Below are 15617 nucleotides of genomic sequence, written 5' to 3' on the forward strand. Positions count from 1 at the left end.
TAAAAATGTTCAGGGAAATTCAGGAATACAGAAATACAAGTCACTTACGAATTAAATAAATAGGAAATGCAGGGAAGCTAAGGCAAAATGGCTGCAGGAGAAAATGTGAAGAAATTGAAAATGAAATGATCGACGGTAAGACTATTTCAGCACATAGGAAAGTGAAAACAACATTCTGGGATATAAATCCGGCAGTAAACTCAGTAGTCTCTCAGACCACAGAGAAATCTTCACAGTAATGCAATGTCTGAAAATTGGTCGAAAGAAGCCAACTTGTTGGCACATATAAAAGATAACAAAAAGAGTCGTCTGATGATAATTAAAAATCGATGTAATCTGTAAGGGTATGAATGAGCAACTAAGTGTTTGACGTTTGTGCGTTCCGTTTTCAGGCGCATGCACTGCCAGGTTAAAAGCAACGGTGGTAACATAAGAATGCAGTGGGAATTCCACTGCTGAGCGCAAAGGAGAGGGCGGATGGATGGGAAGAATACATTGAAGGACTCTATTAGGGGGAAGACGTGTCAGATGGAGTGCTAGAAGAGATGAGTGTTGACATGGAAGACATAGGGGATCCAGTATTAGAGGCAGAATTTAAGAGGGCTTTGGAGGACTTGAAATCAAATAAGACTGAGGAGATAGGTAATATTCCATCGGAATTTCTGAAGTCATTGGGAGAAGTAGCAACCAAATGACTGCTCAACTAGGTGAGTAGAATCTATAAGACTGGCGACGCAACATCGCGCTTTCGGAAAAAATATCATGCACGCAATTCCGAAGATAGCAAAGGCAGATAGATGTGAGAACTACCGGACAATCCGATTAACATCTCATGCATCGAAGATACTGACGAGAATAATATATATAAGAATGGAAAAGAAACTTGAGAATTTGTTAGGTGACGATCAGTTTGGCTTTAAGGAAGGTAAAGGCACCAGAGAGGCAGTCACGACACTGCGACTGATAATGGATGCAAGACTGAAGAAAAATCAAGACACTTTCATAGGATTTGTCGACCTAGAAAAAGCGTTCGACAATGTAAAATGATACAAGATGTTCGAAATTTTGAAAAGAATAGGAGTAAGCTATAGAGAAAGCTTATCCATCGACTCTTTGATTTGGTCTGTATGTCAAATATCAAGGTAAAAAACCAAAGCAGCAAAACAATGTAGAAATATATCAGAAATTACGGTGACAATAAATGCATGACTTTTTAATATTTCTTTGAATTCAAACAAATTTTATTGCCAGGGAAACGACATTGCGCACACGATGTTGCTTTAAAGTAGACAATACTAACGATCTAAGAGCTAGAGAATTTAGAGTTAGCCTATTTGTTTAAAAAAAAATTCCCATAGAGAGATACAATGTGTATCGAGAAACATATCGTAACCAGATATGACTGAAACTAAAGTGCTTAGAGCTTGTTTCACGAATACAAATTGACTAGTGCGGTATCATCAGTTTTAGTGAACCTTGAATGCACAATGCATGTAGATCTGATATTAAAAAGGCAATGAGCGTTAGAAGGACACTTTCAATCGAAGGTGAAAAATACAAAGGCGATCTACATTCAACGTCTGCTATGGACACTTTTTTACACAATAATGCCCGTTATTAATCTGGATGGTTCGTTGTTACCTGTGTGAATGGATCAGAAACTTTGGTTCACGCCTGATAATACCAGCTTTACATACAGAAAAAACTGTGAAGGGATCATCGATGTCTGGAGGAAAAAAAAAAAGAAAAAGAAAAACTGTAAGAGAGAGAGAAATAAACATTTAGCATTTTTCACACGTCAGGCTTTATTTCCGTTTTAAAGAAAGTTATTGTTGTCGTTCTGTGTTCTGTATTCCATACAAACGCTTTGAGAATTGCATGAAAATTCTGCTGGATTTCATTAACCTGGAGAGTCTCAGAGGAATGCACGAAGGGACACTTCGTGCCTCATGTGGCAAAACAGCATATAATAGTACAGTGGAAAAAATTCAGAGATAACTATCAATATCTCGCTTCTACTTGGCACGTACATCAAAGTTGCTTCTTTAACACTGCTGAGATTTTAATGAGATCAGCTACACTGATATTTGTCGAATGTGATGACATTTAGGATAAAACAACTGATTTCATCTTCAATACTTTTCAATCGTATGTGTAATTTTAACTGTTACGTCTGTTATAAACAATGTGGCAAACAGCCAAATCCCCTTAGACAGCATATCAAATTTTACTGAAATAACCAATAAAGGTGCTATAATTATCAAACACGAGTATGTTCATATTTATTAATTTTAGTAAATGAAATGTTGTAATGAGAAAGAAAAATTGTATGACTGGCATTGTAGATGAATAAGTTCATATTATTTTGAATAATCAAAAGTTAAACTCTGGTTTTTTATGTACTCGTTAACAACAAGACATAATTTTACTTCCATAAGGACGCTTTTGGCAACACCTATGTCGATTGAAACTTATAGTGACATATGCATGACTTTCCACAGATTTTGATATGTATATATTGTTTTAATGTAGGTTTACCTACTGCTACGAATTTCAAATCAAAAAATTGACTGCTAAAAAAAAAATCAGTCCATAAATTAAGGAGATATACGTAAGAAGCGTCAAATCATAACTAGCGCGATTCTACTTCGAGAAAAATGGGGAAAATGTTTAACTGCCTGATAAAACAAAATAAAGAGTTTCATTCGAACATGAATGTACGACCGAGCGCTTCCTCTTGCTACACAGCCACAAATGAACTGGTAACTGTTGAGTTTTGCAGGGCCGTGTAACTGTGAATGCAGCTTCGGCGAACCTTTGAGGGGGGCAGTCAGCCTCACAGTCGACAGGATTAGTGTCAGCACCGAGGTCCTTCTGCGAATTGGCGACAGACAACACGGGGGTGCGTGTCCAGTCTGGGTTACTTCCACTCACCACCTAACACAAACACCTACCACTATGAAGGTGGGTGGCGATTTTGAAACCTGATGGAAAGCCGACCAGGGTGGGGAGGTAGGCGAGTCGTCACTGCCAATGAACTTTTAAGTGCTAAATTATTTCTCAGTATGATAACCAGGTAATGCCGAAAGTGTACATGGTGCGTTCAGCAAGACTTGTTCTACGTCGCTCTCATAAGGCCTCGTGCTTCAAAATCCTCACCCCCAAACGTTTGGGCAAGCCGTAATTGCCCTGACCTGGCGAGAATAACATTAAGCCAAAAGGATCTATGTTCCTTCAAAACCTCAAATCTGCTAATAAATTGTCGACTCAGCGGAGATAAAAGAATAAGGTAAAAATCTTTGATATGACAATTGCCATTGCAAAATTAATGAGACCAGTAATATTAACAACGAATCTAGTTTATAGGTGTATGTGATAATTGTTATTAAATAGGTCTAATATGACTTTCTGGGTACTTTGTTAAGGTAATATTTTGAAACTGTTGCCTTAAACTTACATAACGAGTAAATAATATCTACTCACCATGAATATAGAGTATACATTTACTTGCCCAATTAAACAAGAAATATGTCAACTGGATCTGACCACAATCGCACTTTATGCATTTGCAGGAAGATGAAGATGTCAAAACTGGTTTGCAAGGTTATGTGCTCTCGTGCTCTGATAAAAAAGTTCATGGAGTAAGGAGGTTCAAAATGGTTCAAATGGGTCTGAGCAGTATGGGACTTAACATCTGAGGTCATCAGTCCCCTAGAACTTAGAACTACTTAAACCTAACTACCCTAAGAACATCACACACATCCATGCCCGAGGTAGGATTCGAACCTGCACCCGTAGCGGTCGCGTGGTTCCAGATTGAAGTGTCTAGAACCGCTCAGCCACCAACGGCCGGCTAAGGAGGTTCAGCTTGGGTAATATATATTAGCTGAGCACTGCCAAAAAATCAAGAATAAATTAGTAGTAGTAGTATTAGTAGTAGTAGTAGTATTTTTCAAAAGTTTATCTAAAAAGATGATACCGGTCGCGGTGCACATTCAGTTTCGAGCAGACTGCACATCTACGCCATAGCTTGCATTTCTTGGACTGGCCACTTGGAGTGACATGAGAAAAGTGCCTCCCAGTAAAGTGAAGAGGATTCTCGTCATCAGAGCGTCTTCCTTTACTATCTCTTCTCCGTTCTGTAGCAAAATTTTCCACAATTTCTCGCACCAGAGTGGCCGCGGCGCAGCGTTATTTTTTCAGAGGGCGGCCCGGCGCTCCGTCACGTCATCGTCAGCAGCCTTTGGAATTTGTGCTCCCCTTGCTCTTACGCCCCTGGCGGGGGCCACTTCTCCCAGCCCCTAGGTAAGAGATGGTTAGATCATTATTGTCTAACAAGATACAAAATTGTCCGCCATACTGCCCATGGTATATTCAGTGTATTCACATATATAAATTTAATGCGAGATAACTAGTACTCAAGATCATCTTCAATTCAATTCAATTTATTAGCGGCCTTGTAGTACATCATCAAAATGACATAGGACTTGTCAATAAACATAGGCATATTTAGAACTCTTGCATTGTATAAAATGCTTTTTCTATAATCCATTTCTAACATTTATCCACAGATTTCAACAAGTTTGTTCTAACTCCATTTCAATGTTGGTACACACCTCATGCCTGCGCAAATTCGTGGCCCGCTCGGTACGATGTAATGTGGGCAGACGGATCGCTGCGTGTGGACGAGCCTTTTGATTAGCCCACTCTATATATTGAATATGTATATCGATATCGAACCAACTTTCGGTTTTTTATACCATTACGAACTTCGGTAATATCAGTATGCACTATGCGTGGTGATGTGTTTTGTTTAGCTTATAGGCGTAACTGAGTGTCTCTTTATATTCTGTATAAAATACAGCGAAACGGGAGCTACTAAAAAAATTATACATGTTAGTGGCGTCTACTGAAGTTGCAACAAACATCGAGTATCGATGCAGACGAGGGTGGGATTTGTGTTGTTTCAAAAGTTGAGGTTATAAGTATTTTCGGAATTGTTCGAAGAAAATATTAAAAAAGCAATGTCACTGTGCTATTTAGGGCCAACAGCGTGGCGTACATTTCCCACTTATGTTTGTTGTGTTTCTAAAAGATATTATTGTGCATCGAAGTTGAAACCACTGCTATGTACCCCATCCTGGTGTAAACAAGGAGTACCGGCGTTCACGTCGGCCGCTAAAAGTGAAATAATTGTGAAACTCTGTAGTCCAAAAAGCGTTTGGTGTGCACAAAAACGATCATTACATTTAAGCTCCAATCTAAGCGCGAAACGCCCATATGAAGTGAACACTGATGTTCAGAAGGATGTGATATTATTTAGACACCTAAACCCCAGGTGGTATACGGTTCTTAATTTATTTGCAGTCTGTCAGTTTTGTTTCTGGATGTATTCTGCTCATTTAGGGTATACACTACTGAAAGATGCGCCGGTGAAAGCGGATGTGAATGAAGATCTCCCCTTCTGGAGGAGGGTTAATTTAGGAGAGAAGAAATATAGACTTGGATTTACTCTACTTTCTATATTCGTAGGTAAGTACGGAAATACAGAAATATCACAACCTGTCGATAAAATTCAAATGTGACTGATTATGTATAATTTCACAACACCAGCAGTAGGTCTACCTCCAGTATTACTTGCTAGGAAAATGCTGGTCATAAAAACGTCAGTTTCCAATAGAAATTCTTATTATCATTGTTAATTGGTAGCTTAATGTAAATCTTTTCATGCTAATCTCCAGGTTCTGAAATTCTGGCTCCTGAAGTTCATTCGTATTTTTTATTATTATTATGAGAAACTTGTCATTTTCTAATATCTGTCTCAGTTAATGAAGACAAATAACCACTGTATAATATATTATGAGGAATAGACTGTTACGAGGTCACACACTAGTAGCACACCTGAAGAAGATAATTTGTTGGTAAATTTTGTATGTTCGACACCCTATTGTGTGTGTGACACAAACAAAATTTTGCCAGCTTTAGATTAGGTTCTAGATAATGGGGGTGGGAAAAGTGTGGGGACAGGGAGGCAATCCTTTCCTTCTGAACCACTAACATTGCCAGATCTGACCCAGTGAAGGTATGGGATAAAGGTGAGGAATAAGAAGACTCATCAAATAGCATTGCATATGCCCAAATGACGCAAATATTACAGATTTTAGATACATTGCTAAGTCATTTTTTGGGCTGTGTCATTAACAATAAACTACTTTAGATTTGTGTAAATATTCTCTCACGTTTAGTTTCCCCAAAGAAGTAAGGTACATTTTGTAAAAATATTAAGGTGTAGTAATAGAAAGGCACATTGCCTACTATTCATCTGGTCAGGGTAAAAAATATATATATATATTAATGTAAGCTTACAGCTTCACTGGTGGAAGACATAGAAACTCATTAACACACATGGACAAATAGTTATTTAACAATATGCGCAGTTGTGTTTAATTTTGTGAAACCTCACATTAGGGAAGGAGTGGTAGATTCGTCCCATCCACAAATCATGTTTCATAGCTATCACACCCTGAAGAAGAGTGTTCAGGGATGTGCTGCAAGTCAGATATAGGGAAATATTCGAAAACAGGCATCAGCTTTGGTCAGTGGCATAGGAAACAAGCAAAAAATGCTATAAAAACAATATGGTGACTGTAAATTGATGTTAATGGCAATTTTTTTCAAACGGGCAAGGTGACAAATCAGTCTGTCACCACAACCAGTCTTTTTTTCCTTCTCTCTCTCTCTCTCTCTCTCTCTCTCTCTCTCTCTCTCTCTCTTTTTTTAACTAGGCCTATCACAACCAAACTGTCACCTTCCAGCCAGACCTAAATTTTGCTTGAAGCTGTAGATCTGTCACCAGAACTAGGTTTTTTTTAGTATCACATTTGTTAGCTTCGTCAACTCACAACCAAACAGTTACCTTCCAACCTAACCTATACCTTGGGCTAAGCTATACAGATCAATGTGTCACCACAAGCTGTTATTTATTTATTCCATATTCATTGGCTTCGGAAACTAACAATGCAGCCACGAATATATCCACAAAAAGATGATGTGAAAGCAGCTGTTAACATTATGTCACAGGCCAAAGCTGATGACTCGTATCGAACATTCCTCTTGATCCATAAAATTCAACTTGTACACTGAAAGGCAGAAACTGCCATAGCAGGCTACTTACCACACTCCATACAACTACTAGTATAATTTGAGGTAGGTGTAGATGTTGCTCCCTTAATGAAAAATATTGTTTTAAAATTCTGAATGTTGAAGACTGACATCTGTTTCTTGTAAATGTGTCTGACAGTGACAGTTTTCAGCTGTTGAGTAGCATAGTTTGACTTTGATATGTAGTAATGATCTTTTGTTTTCAATTCAGTCTTTACTTTTCCTGCCAGGTTTAACTTTGATGACAACCACTTGCTTGTACACAGCAAAATCAGTTAAGTATCTTATATTACGGAAAGGGGGAAGGAGCATAACAATTGTTACACATGGACCATTTGGAAGGAATATTTCACGTACAGTGGATCTTGCAAATGTAAGTTCTGCTTTTTTAACATTGGAGTGGTAGTTAATTAGTAATAACTGCTTCAAAATAACCACTATGTTTATGTAAGTTTGGAAATGGACTACTTATATTTTAAGCTTTGTATTAAGCCTATTATATTACAACACATTTCTCACAATCCATGAAGCTGTTGGAGAGATGTCTCTGGGATTTGAAAGGAAGTCAAGGACGTGCATTTTATTTAAGTGCAATACAATGAAATGACTTAAGATTGTGAAATGTCATATTCCAGTGCTACAACATCAATTATAAGAGATTCTGGGAAGATATTCTTCAGTGGAGTAGAAGGAGTTGCCCGACAGAAAGTTCTTAAAATTCTGTCTTAAACTCCACTGCATTACTCAGAAGTCATTTTGTACATCGTGCACAGACAGTTCCAACTTGCATGTGTGCTTGGGCCAGCTGGCTGGCATGGGCACAGGTGCACAGGAGGTAGGCACATGCCGACATGCAGGCGGACTCGCAGGCTAGTCGTAGTGTACACAGCTGTATTCCATTGGCCGAGACCAGACGGGCTGGGGTGGACAAGGAGTTCATTCTTCTGGCAGAAGTGTTGAAGGTGAAGGAAAAAGACTGGAGAAGTTTAGGAAGACAAGTAGAGCTCGGTAAAGCCACCCAGAACCTCGGGTCAGGGGAGACTTACCGTCCAGTCTCTACTACTCCCTTATGTTCTGATCTCAGTTGCTAGAGGCCTCAGCAAGTATCTAACTAGGGTTATTTCATTTTATCTTATGCTTAATTCACAGACGGTAAACATTTTGTTTGGTCTTGCATCAAGGCCATAACTACGTCATTCACTTATAATCCACTGAGAGACATCACTCTGTCATAACTTTTAATGGCACATTACAATATAATAATAATAATAATAATAATAATAATAATAAGTTACCTATCCATGTTAAGTGATTGCAACAGTTATTCAGTTTTCTGTGACCGCAGAAGCAGTTATTCATAGTTACATCTTGAGACATTGCAGGATAAGTTAGGCAATGTAAAGTAATAATGAATGTTCACACTGCTCTCCATGCTGATTCCTGTCGGTAAATAATTGTCCAGTGGTGAAGTTAATCACTGTTTCTTCCACCATAGATCAACTTGTGAGCCCCCACATACATCTGCATGAATAAAAAAAATTGAATAAAAGCAAGAAAAAAACACTGTTGTTAGGGCCTCCTAATGCGTGGTTGGATTTCAAATTGTTGGCTACTTCACTGTTGCATTAAATGTAAATGAAATTCGTTAAAAGTTTAATATATGCAGGAATGTGCGGTGAAGTAATGTTCATGTCACACAGTGTTTTTAATTTTTTTTTTAAATTAAGTTTGTTGCAACAAACTAAAATATCCCTTTACACTATTCACAGTCATTTAACATTTAAATAATTTGTCAGTGTGGTGGTCTAAATAAGCTGACCAGCATCATGTATTTGCTTAAACTTTCGAAAACCCACAAAAAATATTTAAAGTTGCTTCTATCTCAAAGATAACTCCAGAAGCTTGCCACTTAAATGAAGATGACACATTAAGTGGCTGACAGCCACAATTAAAAAACACACATAATTTTTCGACCATAGTCTTCGTCAGAACAAAAAAGAGAGACAAACGCCATTCATTCACACAAGCCATTACATCTCACACACACATGATCACCAACTTCGGTGGCTCGGACCAGTCAGAGCTGCTGGAGTTGGCAGTCTGGTGTGCATGAGGTGTGCTTGCTAGTGTGAGTGAATGGCGTGTGTGTGTCTTTTAATTGTGCCTTAACATATCATCTTTACGGTAAGTAGTAATCTATCTTATCTTACATAGTTTATATCCCAACCTGGATTTTCCGTTGTTTAACTCCAGAAGAGTTTTCTACAGTTTAGAATTAGTTGCCTAACCCAAAATTATACTGAGTCCTCATGCCGAAAATGTTTCAAAGTCTTTGAGACAGTCAGATGTGAAATACTATGTCTCCCAACCACCCGGCTCGCCCAGTGTTGGTTTTTTGTAAGTCCACATGAGTCAAAAATATTTCAGAGGCCTTGTGATCGTCACGTATGAAATTTTTACAACTGCACTACCAGATATTTAGAAAATATTCCTGATAGACACTAGGTGATGCCCAGCTGCACATATGTACTGTCTGTTTATGAACTCCATTCCATCTCACTCCTGAATACAAAGTGTCCTGCGTGATAATTGCAGCTGTTATTTATAGCCTTGCACTGACTTGAGTTGAGATTCTACGCTTCAGCTTCTGAAAACTATAAATTTAATGTTGTATATACGTATTACACATGAATCTGGATGCAAATTTCATCAGCCTTTCAATGCTGCTTATTATTTGTATGTGGCTTTAATGGTTTTGCCACATTTAGTGTCTTTGTTCAATGGACAATATTTTGTGGCATTAAATCAGTAATAAATATCAAACAGTTAAACTATTACAGTCGTGCATATCTAATGACATCTGTTTACCAATGTTACCGCTATTTCATGTTTTATTTAAGAGAAAATTCACTTTTCCATGTGCGAAATATACATTTTGGCATGTAATTTAAAATGCATATTATTCACAGAAAATGTACTTTAACAATTTGATAGTGCTCACTGAGACTATCAACTGACACTACGTTTGTATGGCTCCCTTCATGCATTAGTGAGTTAATTTTATAGATCATTTTATATCTAAAACATTTAACATTAATTAAATAACTTGAAAACAAAGTCTCATAGTGAGGGCACATATTTACTGATCCACTCATCAATTTTTTTTCTTTAAAATCATATGACTAGCCTCTCTGTCATTGGATGTTTAGTTTATTTTTTGTTTGGAATTTCTCTTTTGTCATGGAAGCTGTCCTCCCAAGTCCACTTAAGCGGTCAGGTTTTTTCCACTGTGTGGTCAGAGCTTCAGGCTGGCTGACCTGCACTCAAGATTTCTCATACTTTTAGAGATGCTGCCACATATTAACAAAGTTGTAAAGCTCATCCAGACAGCTGTGCTCCCCTCCCCCACCCCTGCCTCCCTCCCAAACAACTGTCATTAAACATACTGAGTCAGCTGCTAGCATTCCATCGGGATATGCTGTGTGCATGTCTCTCTCTCTCTCTCTCTCTCTCTCTCTCTCTCTCTCTCTGTGTGTGTGTGTGTGTGTGTGTGTGTGTGTGTGTGTGTGTTTGTTTGTTTGTTGTTAAAGTCTTTCATGGTCATTCATGAGGTGTACTTTTGGAACTGTATCCAAATGCCTCTTTGAGTCTGAATTTGACAATATTTTCACTCAGTTTTATTCATATTTGTGTGTTCACTACTTGTTGCATCCTGCATAGAGTCAATGATTATATTTACTCTTACTTTAAACTCAGTAAGTGGTTATTTAACTTATTTTGGATAAACTGTGCTGTTTGCCATTTATCTAGAATGGCACTGATAAAAATGTTACACATATTGAATTTGTTTTGATGCTTTCTGAAATAAAGGGAATTCTTCAGTAACTTTGTGCAAAACTGTCATATCAGAGGTCGTAAATTTGATTTGTGTTATAATCAACTGTGTGCATAGATACAGCCTAAAGTGTTCATTTGATATTTTTGTAGCTGCTGGAGATAGCATTTGGCAGTATTTCGCAACCATGTCATTTCAAGTTGAATGAGCTGTTTTCCAAATTTTTGGGAGGAAAAAGTGGAGAACGTAACTATGAACTATGTTAATGTGGTTTTGCTTAGAACACTAGCATACAATATTAATGACGTTGTTCATTAATTCATTTTGTAGAATTTGTTATGAAGGAGAACCCCAAGGGATGAAGTATGAGTCAAGAAATACACTGACAGAATGAAGTTGCAGTTAGAAACTTTGTTGATAATTGAACTGTTGTCAAACTGCTTCAAAATATTTGAACTTTCGTGAACTATGTTTAACACAGTGAAGTTAATAGAAGAGCTGGTATGTTGAGGAAGGAGGAAAAGGTGTGTGTGTGGGGGGGGGGGGGGGGGATACTGCAGCTTCCTTCATTATGTTAAATGGTTACTGTCTCCATGTTTATTTAACAATACATTAGGGAACAATAGTTGTGAGTTTGATGAAGGAACTGAGACCTGTTTAAATTAGCATTCTGTTGTGCTGCACAGTGACATAGCATTCATAGTTTTTCATATTTGAAAGGATGTTGTCTTAATTGTGGTGTTTGGGTACACTCACTACATAACTTGGCTTGAATCTAACAACATACTTAATTTTACCAGTGAACATTTTAAATGAATTATTTTGAATGTTACATATGCTACTGCAGTATCCTTGGTGGCCCACTTGTGTTTTGTTTAAGTATATTACAAAAGAGACACACCAATTTTCTGCAAAGTTGCTTCGTCTGTGACATACTGCGTGATTGTTTTGTGGTTGATACTAATAAAAAGTATTTTGACATTGCTCTAAGTTCATTAGATGATCGAGAATATATATTACTTTTCTAATGTTTGACATTTATTTCTACTGGTAATTTATAAGCTTCAATTTTTGTTTTGTGCAGGTCAGTTGTCCAGCTAGCCGCGGGAGTGCTAAAGGGCAGCTGCCAATCAAAGTGAAAGGAAATTATATTCATTATGTATTAGACATGAGAGGAGAATTTACCAACCCTCAGCTTTTTGATTACACTGCAGGCTTGAAAAGAAATTTGTAAGCTATGTATTTACTTGGAGCAAGGTTTTTCAAATGCAAATTTTGGAGCAACTGTAAATTTTATTACCAGTTTATGCTCATTCCTCAACATCACTTGTTTTCTTTGTGTATGTGCTCTTCAGTATATTTTTACAACTAAGTTAATGATTTTTCACCCACCAAGAACGAGGAAGGAAATCAGCTGTGTCCTTTTCTAAAGAACCATCCATCTGCTTGTCTTAAGTGATCAAGGTAAGCCTTGAAAACTTAAATGTGGATAGGGACTTGAACCTCCACTTGTCCTGAATGTTATACCATAAGTGTAATACGAGAGAAAGCGAAGTATATTTTGCTGTATCATATTAAACTATAAAATATTTCATTAGTTACTAATATAGTTTTATGATGTTGTTACTATTTTCTGATGTTAATGTGCTAATCAGTGATTGTCAGTGGGATAAATGATCATTTGGGTAAAAATGCACTTATGGTGTCTGTGGCTTTTCCATTGCACGCTGCTGTTGTTAACAGTTTGAGTGATAAATGATGAGAACAGAACAGTTGGATGTTGGTAGCCAATCACATAGCTCATGCATATTTTCCTATGCTTCATAAATGAAGTTAGCTGGTATTTTGCTTCACTCGTAGCAATTTAAGCTGAGTTATTAGAAACCAACCTTACCACCACCCCAGAATTCATGATATATAACAGAAAAATAGCAAAACATTTATGATAAAAGTGGTGGTAAACATAATAATGTTTACGTTTATCTGTGCTGTCAGGTCTCACTCTATCCACAAGCTTAAAAATTGTCACACATTCAGAAAAAACAGCCAAATATTTGGGATGGTCAAGATCATAAGATTGAGCTATTTTCAGGTGTTACTTTATACTGTCACCCAACTGATATGGCCAATGATAACGAAGAGTATTGACAAAAGTACTCAAAAAAGTAATTGGATCAATTAAAGTTAGTTGGCAAATTAGGTACTCTGTTACAATTACAAATTACAATTATTTTTCAATTGGGTTGGTTAATGTTCAAATGTAAAAAGAAAATAATAAAGGAAAGGCTGAATGGAGCAAATATAAAATGTATTAAAAGAGAACAGATTGATTAACGTACAAAACAAAAGAATCCAACATCCCCACCACAGTCCATTCAGGTCCACTTTACTACCACCTTACCCAATTGCTTTTTCACATGTAACGATTGGTACATTGTTCAACAGGCAACACTCACTGATTTTATTGTGGCAAAAAGAAAGGTGAAACTGCACTACCTGGACCTTGATGACTAGTGGTCTGAATGAGAGAGACTGGGCATTCTTGCAACCATCACTGAAACATGGAGGAAAAAAAAAAAAAGACATTTAATAGATGTACCATATTTGTACAAATATAGGCTGCACCTAAACTTTTTACATGCAATTATAGTAAGAAGTAAATCTAGAATATAAGCTGCGCTACAAAATTTATGAGAAAGTTCAGTTAGATCCAATTTGAGTTGCATATCACTCTGTTTCCTTCTTCAACTCCTGTGTAACTACAGTGTGCATACCACACCACTGATGAGGTGATTCACACCCACATCAAGAATGAGTGCTACTTTAAAAAACTCTTATCTCTTCCAGTCCATCAAATGCTGCAACTTCGCTCTCACCATGTTTCATTTCTAATATCCTTAAAAGAAACAAATAGAAAGTTGATATCAGAAATGTTATGTATGAAGAAGAAAGAAAACAAAGATTAAATTAACTTATGTGAAAACCTTGACAAAATTGCTGCTATTGTCTGTTACACAAGACACCACTTGTTATGTCGGCTCTCAATTGCAACAGGCAGAATCTTATGTATGGTATCTCTCAATCTTTTTTTATGGTAAGCATCACAAATTTGCTGCCTAGTGTCTCTTCATTGAGCTAGTGCATGGTTATCCCCAGGAAAGCCCTACTAAAATTTGTCTAGTAATCTGCTGTGGTTGTAACAGCATTAACTCTTGATAGCTGCTCTACGAGTCTCTTTTTTTGGTTATTGTACCTTTGCGTCGGTCATGCAGGTACAGTCCTCCTACACGTTGCTATACTATTTGGTTCCAGAGACTTCATCAAATTTATGAACAATGCTTCTACCACTGATAAAGGCTGAAGAGAATGGCAGACAAAATCTAAAACTAGCTTGTCGACAGTGCTATGGTGGGTAGTGTTATTTGTGAGGGAAAGTATAAATTGTGTTTACTTTGCACCTGTACTTTCAGTCTGAAGAGCAGACTTCATTTCTTAGCTCATTGCAGGAATTGTCCCATTTCAGATAACTTTGTTGGATGAATCCTCTGCAGTGGAGACAAAGGTTGTGTGATTATTAATTAAAAAAGGTTATATTTTACCATTTGTTATATTTGTGCTGTAGTAAATTATACTCAGTATTAATAATATCGTAACATTTATAGTTGTATTGTTTCCTTAGGTTTCTTGGAAATGTGGCATGTATGTACACTTGTTTCAATTTGTAACTTTAATATTACATAATATATTTTCAGATTGTAGTTGCTTACCTGTATATGCTTCTTTAAATTAGATGCTGAACTCCCAGCAGAGTTCAGAAATTTATTTCTCCGTCAGAGCTTACATTTTACCATTATATTTTCTTTGCATTGTGCACCACTTAAAACTCAAAATAATTTCTTAACTAAGGAAATGGAAATACTCTAACCCCATTCTCTCTGTTTTCTATTTCATTGGCGATGCTGTGCATCAAAGAGACAAACAACCCTCAACTTCCCTCGAAGCACTTATAAAGTTTAACAAAGAATGAATGACGGTTGTGTTAAAGAAATATATATAGGTGAGATGTTTTTCATCGCCTGCAAGATATGTGCGAGAGAGAACAAGTTATGACTGTTACAAAGTAATGATTCCAATGTTGTAATGATTACTATTTTATTCAAATAAGTAAATTAAAAGTACAAATTACATTTTCTAACATGCACCAATTACAAGGAAAATTACTTGGAAAGTTATCATTACATGTAATTCAATTACTTTTATGCAGTTACTAACCATCATTGATAACAAATTAACAACAGCAGCAACGAATGGAAGATTCATGGATACCATATTGCACTTTAGCCTTCATTTGCTGTTTCTTGTGTTGATGTGCTCAGTCACTGGACATTCTGAGTAGCATATTTCTTCGGAATTGTGTTTTCGTTAACTGAAGTCTGAGGTGGTTTGATGCAGCCCTCCATACTACGCTGTCTTCTGCAGGCATCTCCATCTCTGAATAACTACTGCAACCTACACACAACTGACTTTGTCTCATGGCACTCAGAACTTCATAAATTAGCATTTTTTCTCACAATTTCTGACATTTACAATCGAGTTGATATGCCTTCAAGTTTCTTCTCTA

The 15617-nt window shown here is 37.0% G+C and overlaps 1 protein-coding gene across 1 annotated transcript; it reads left to right on the forward strand.

The window, feature by feature from the left end:
- The first annotated feature begins 4669 nt into the window (after nt 1-4669).
- Nucleotides 4670-15137, forward strand: LOC126251564 (transmembrane protein 223). Its single transcript, XM_049952082.1, has 3 exons — nt 4670-5532; nt 7392-7534; nt 12081-15137. Exons 1-3 carry the CDS (start codon nt 5025-5027, stop codon nt 12228-12230), a joined length of 801 nt encoding a protein of 266 aa, XP_049808039.1. The 5' UTR covers nt 4670-5024; the 3' UTR covers nt 12231-15137.
- The last annotated feature ends 480 nt before the right edge of the window (nt 15138-15617 follow it).

The sequence above is a fragment of the Schistocerca nitens genome, chromosome 4 (genome assembly GCF_023898315.1).
Source record: "Schistocerca nitens isolate TAMUIC-IGC-003100 chromosome 4, iqSchNite1.1, whole genome shotgun sequence".
Lineage (NCBI taxonomy): Eukaryota > Metazoa > Arthropoda > Insecta > Orthoptera > Acrididae > Schistocerca > Schistocerca nitens.

Bases quoted from the DNA above. Each gene is read 5' to 3' on its own strand.
- LOC126251564 (XM_049952082.1), top strand. From the start codon at position 5,025: ATGTCACTGTGCTATTTAGGGCCAACAGCGTGGCGTACATTTCCCACT. The intron at 5,533-7,391 runs GTAAGTACGGAA...TTTTCCTGCCAG, and splicing joins TCTACTTTCTATATTCGTAG to GTTTAACTTTGATGACAACC. The intron at 7,535-12,080 runs GTAAGTTCTGCT...TGTTTTGTGCAG, and splicing joins GTACAGTGGATCTTGCAAAT to GTCAGTTGTCCAGCTAGCCG.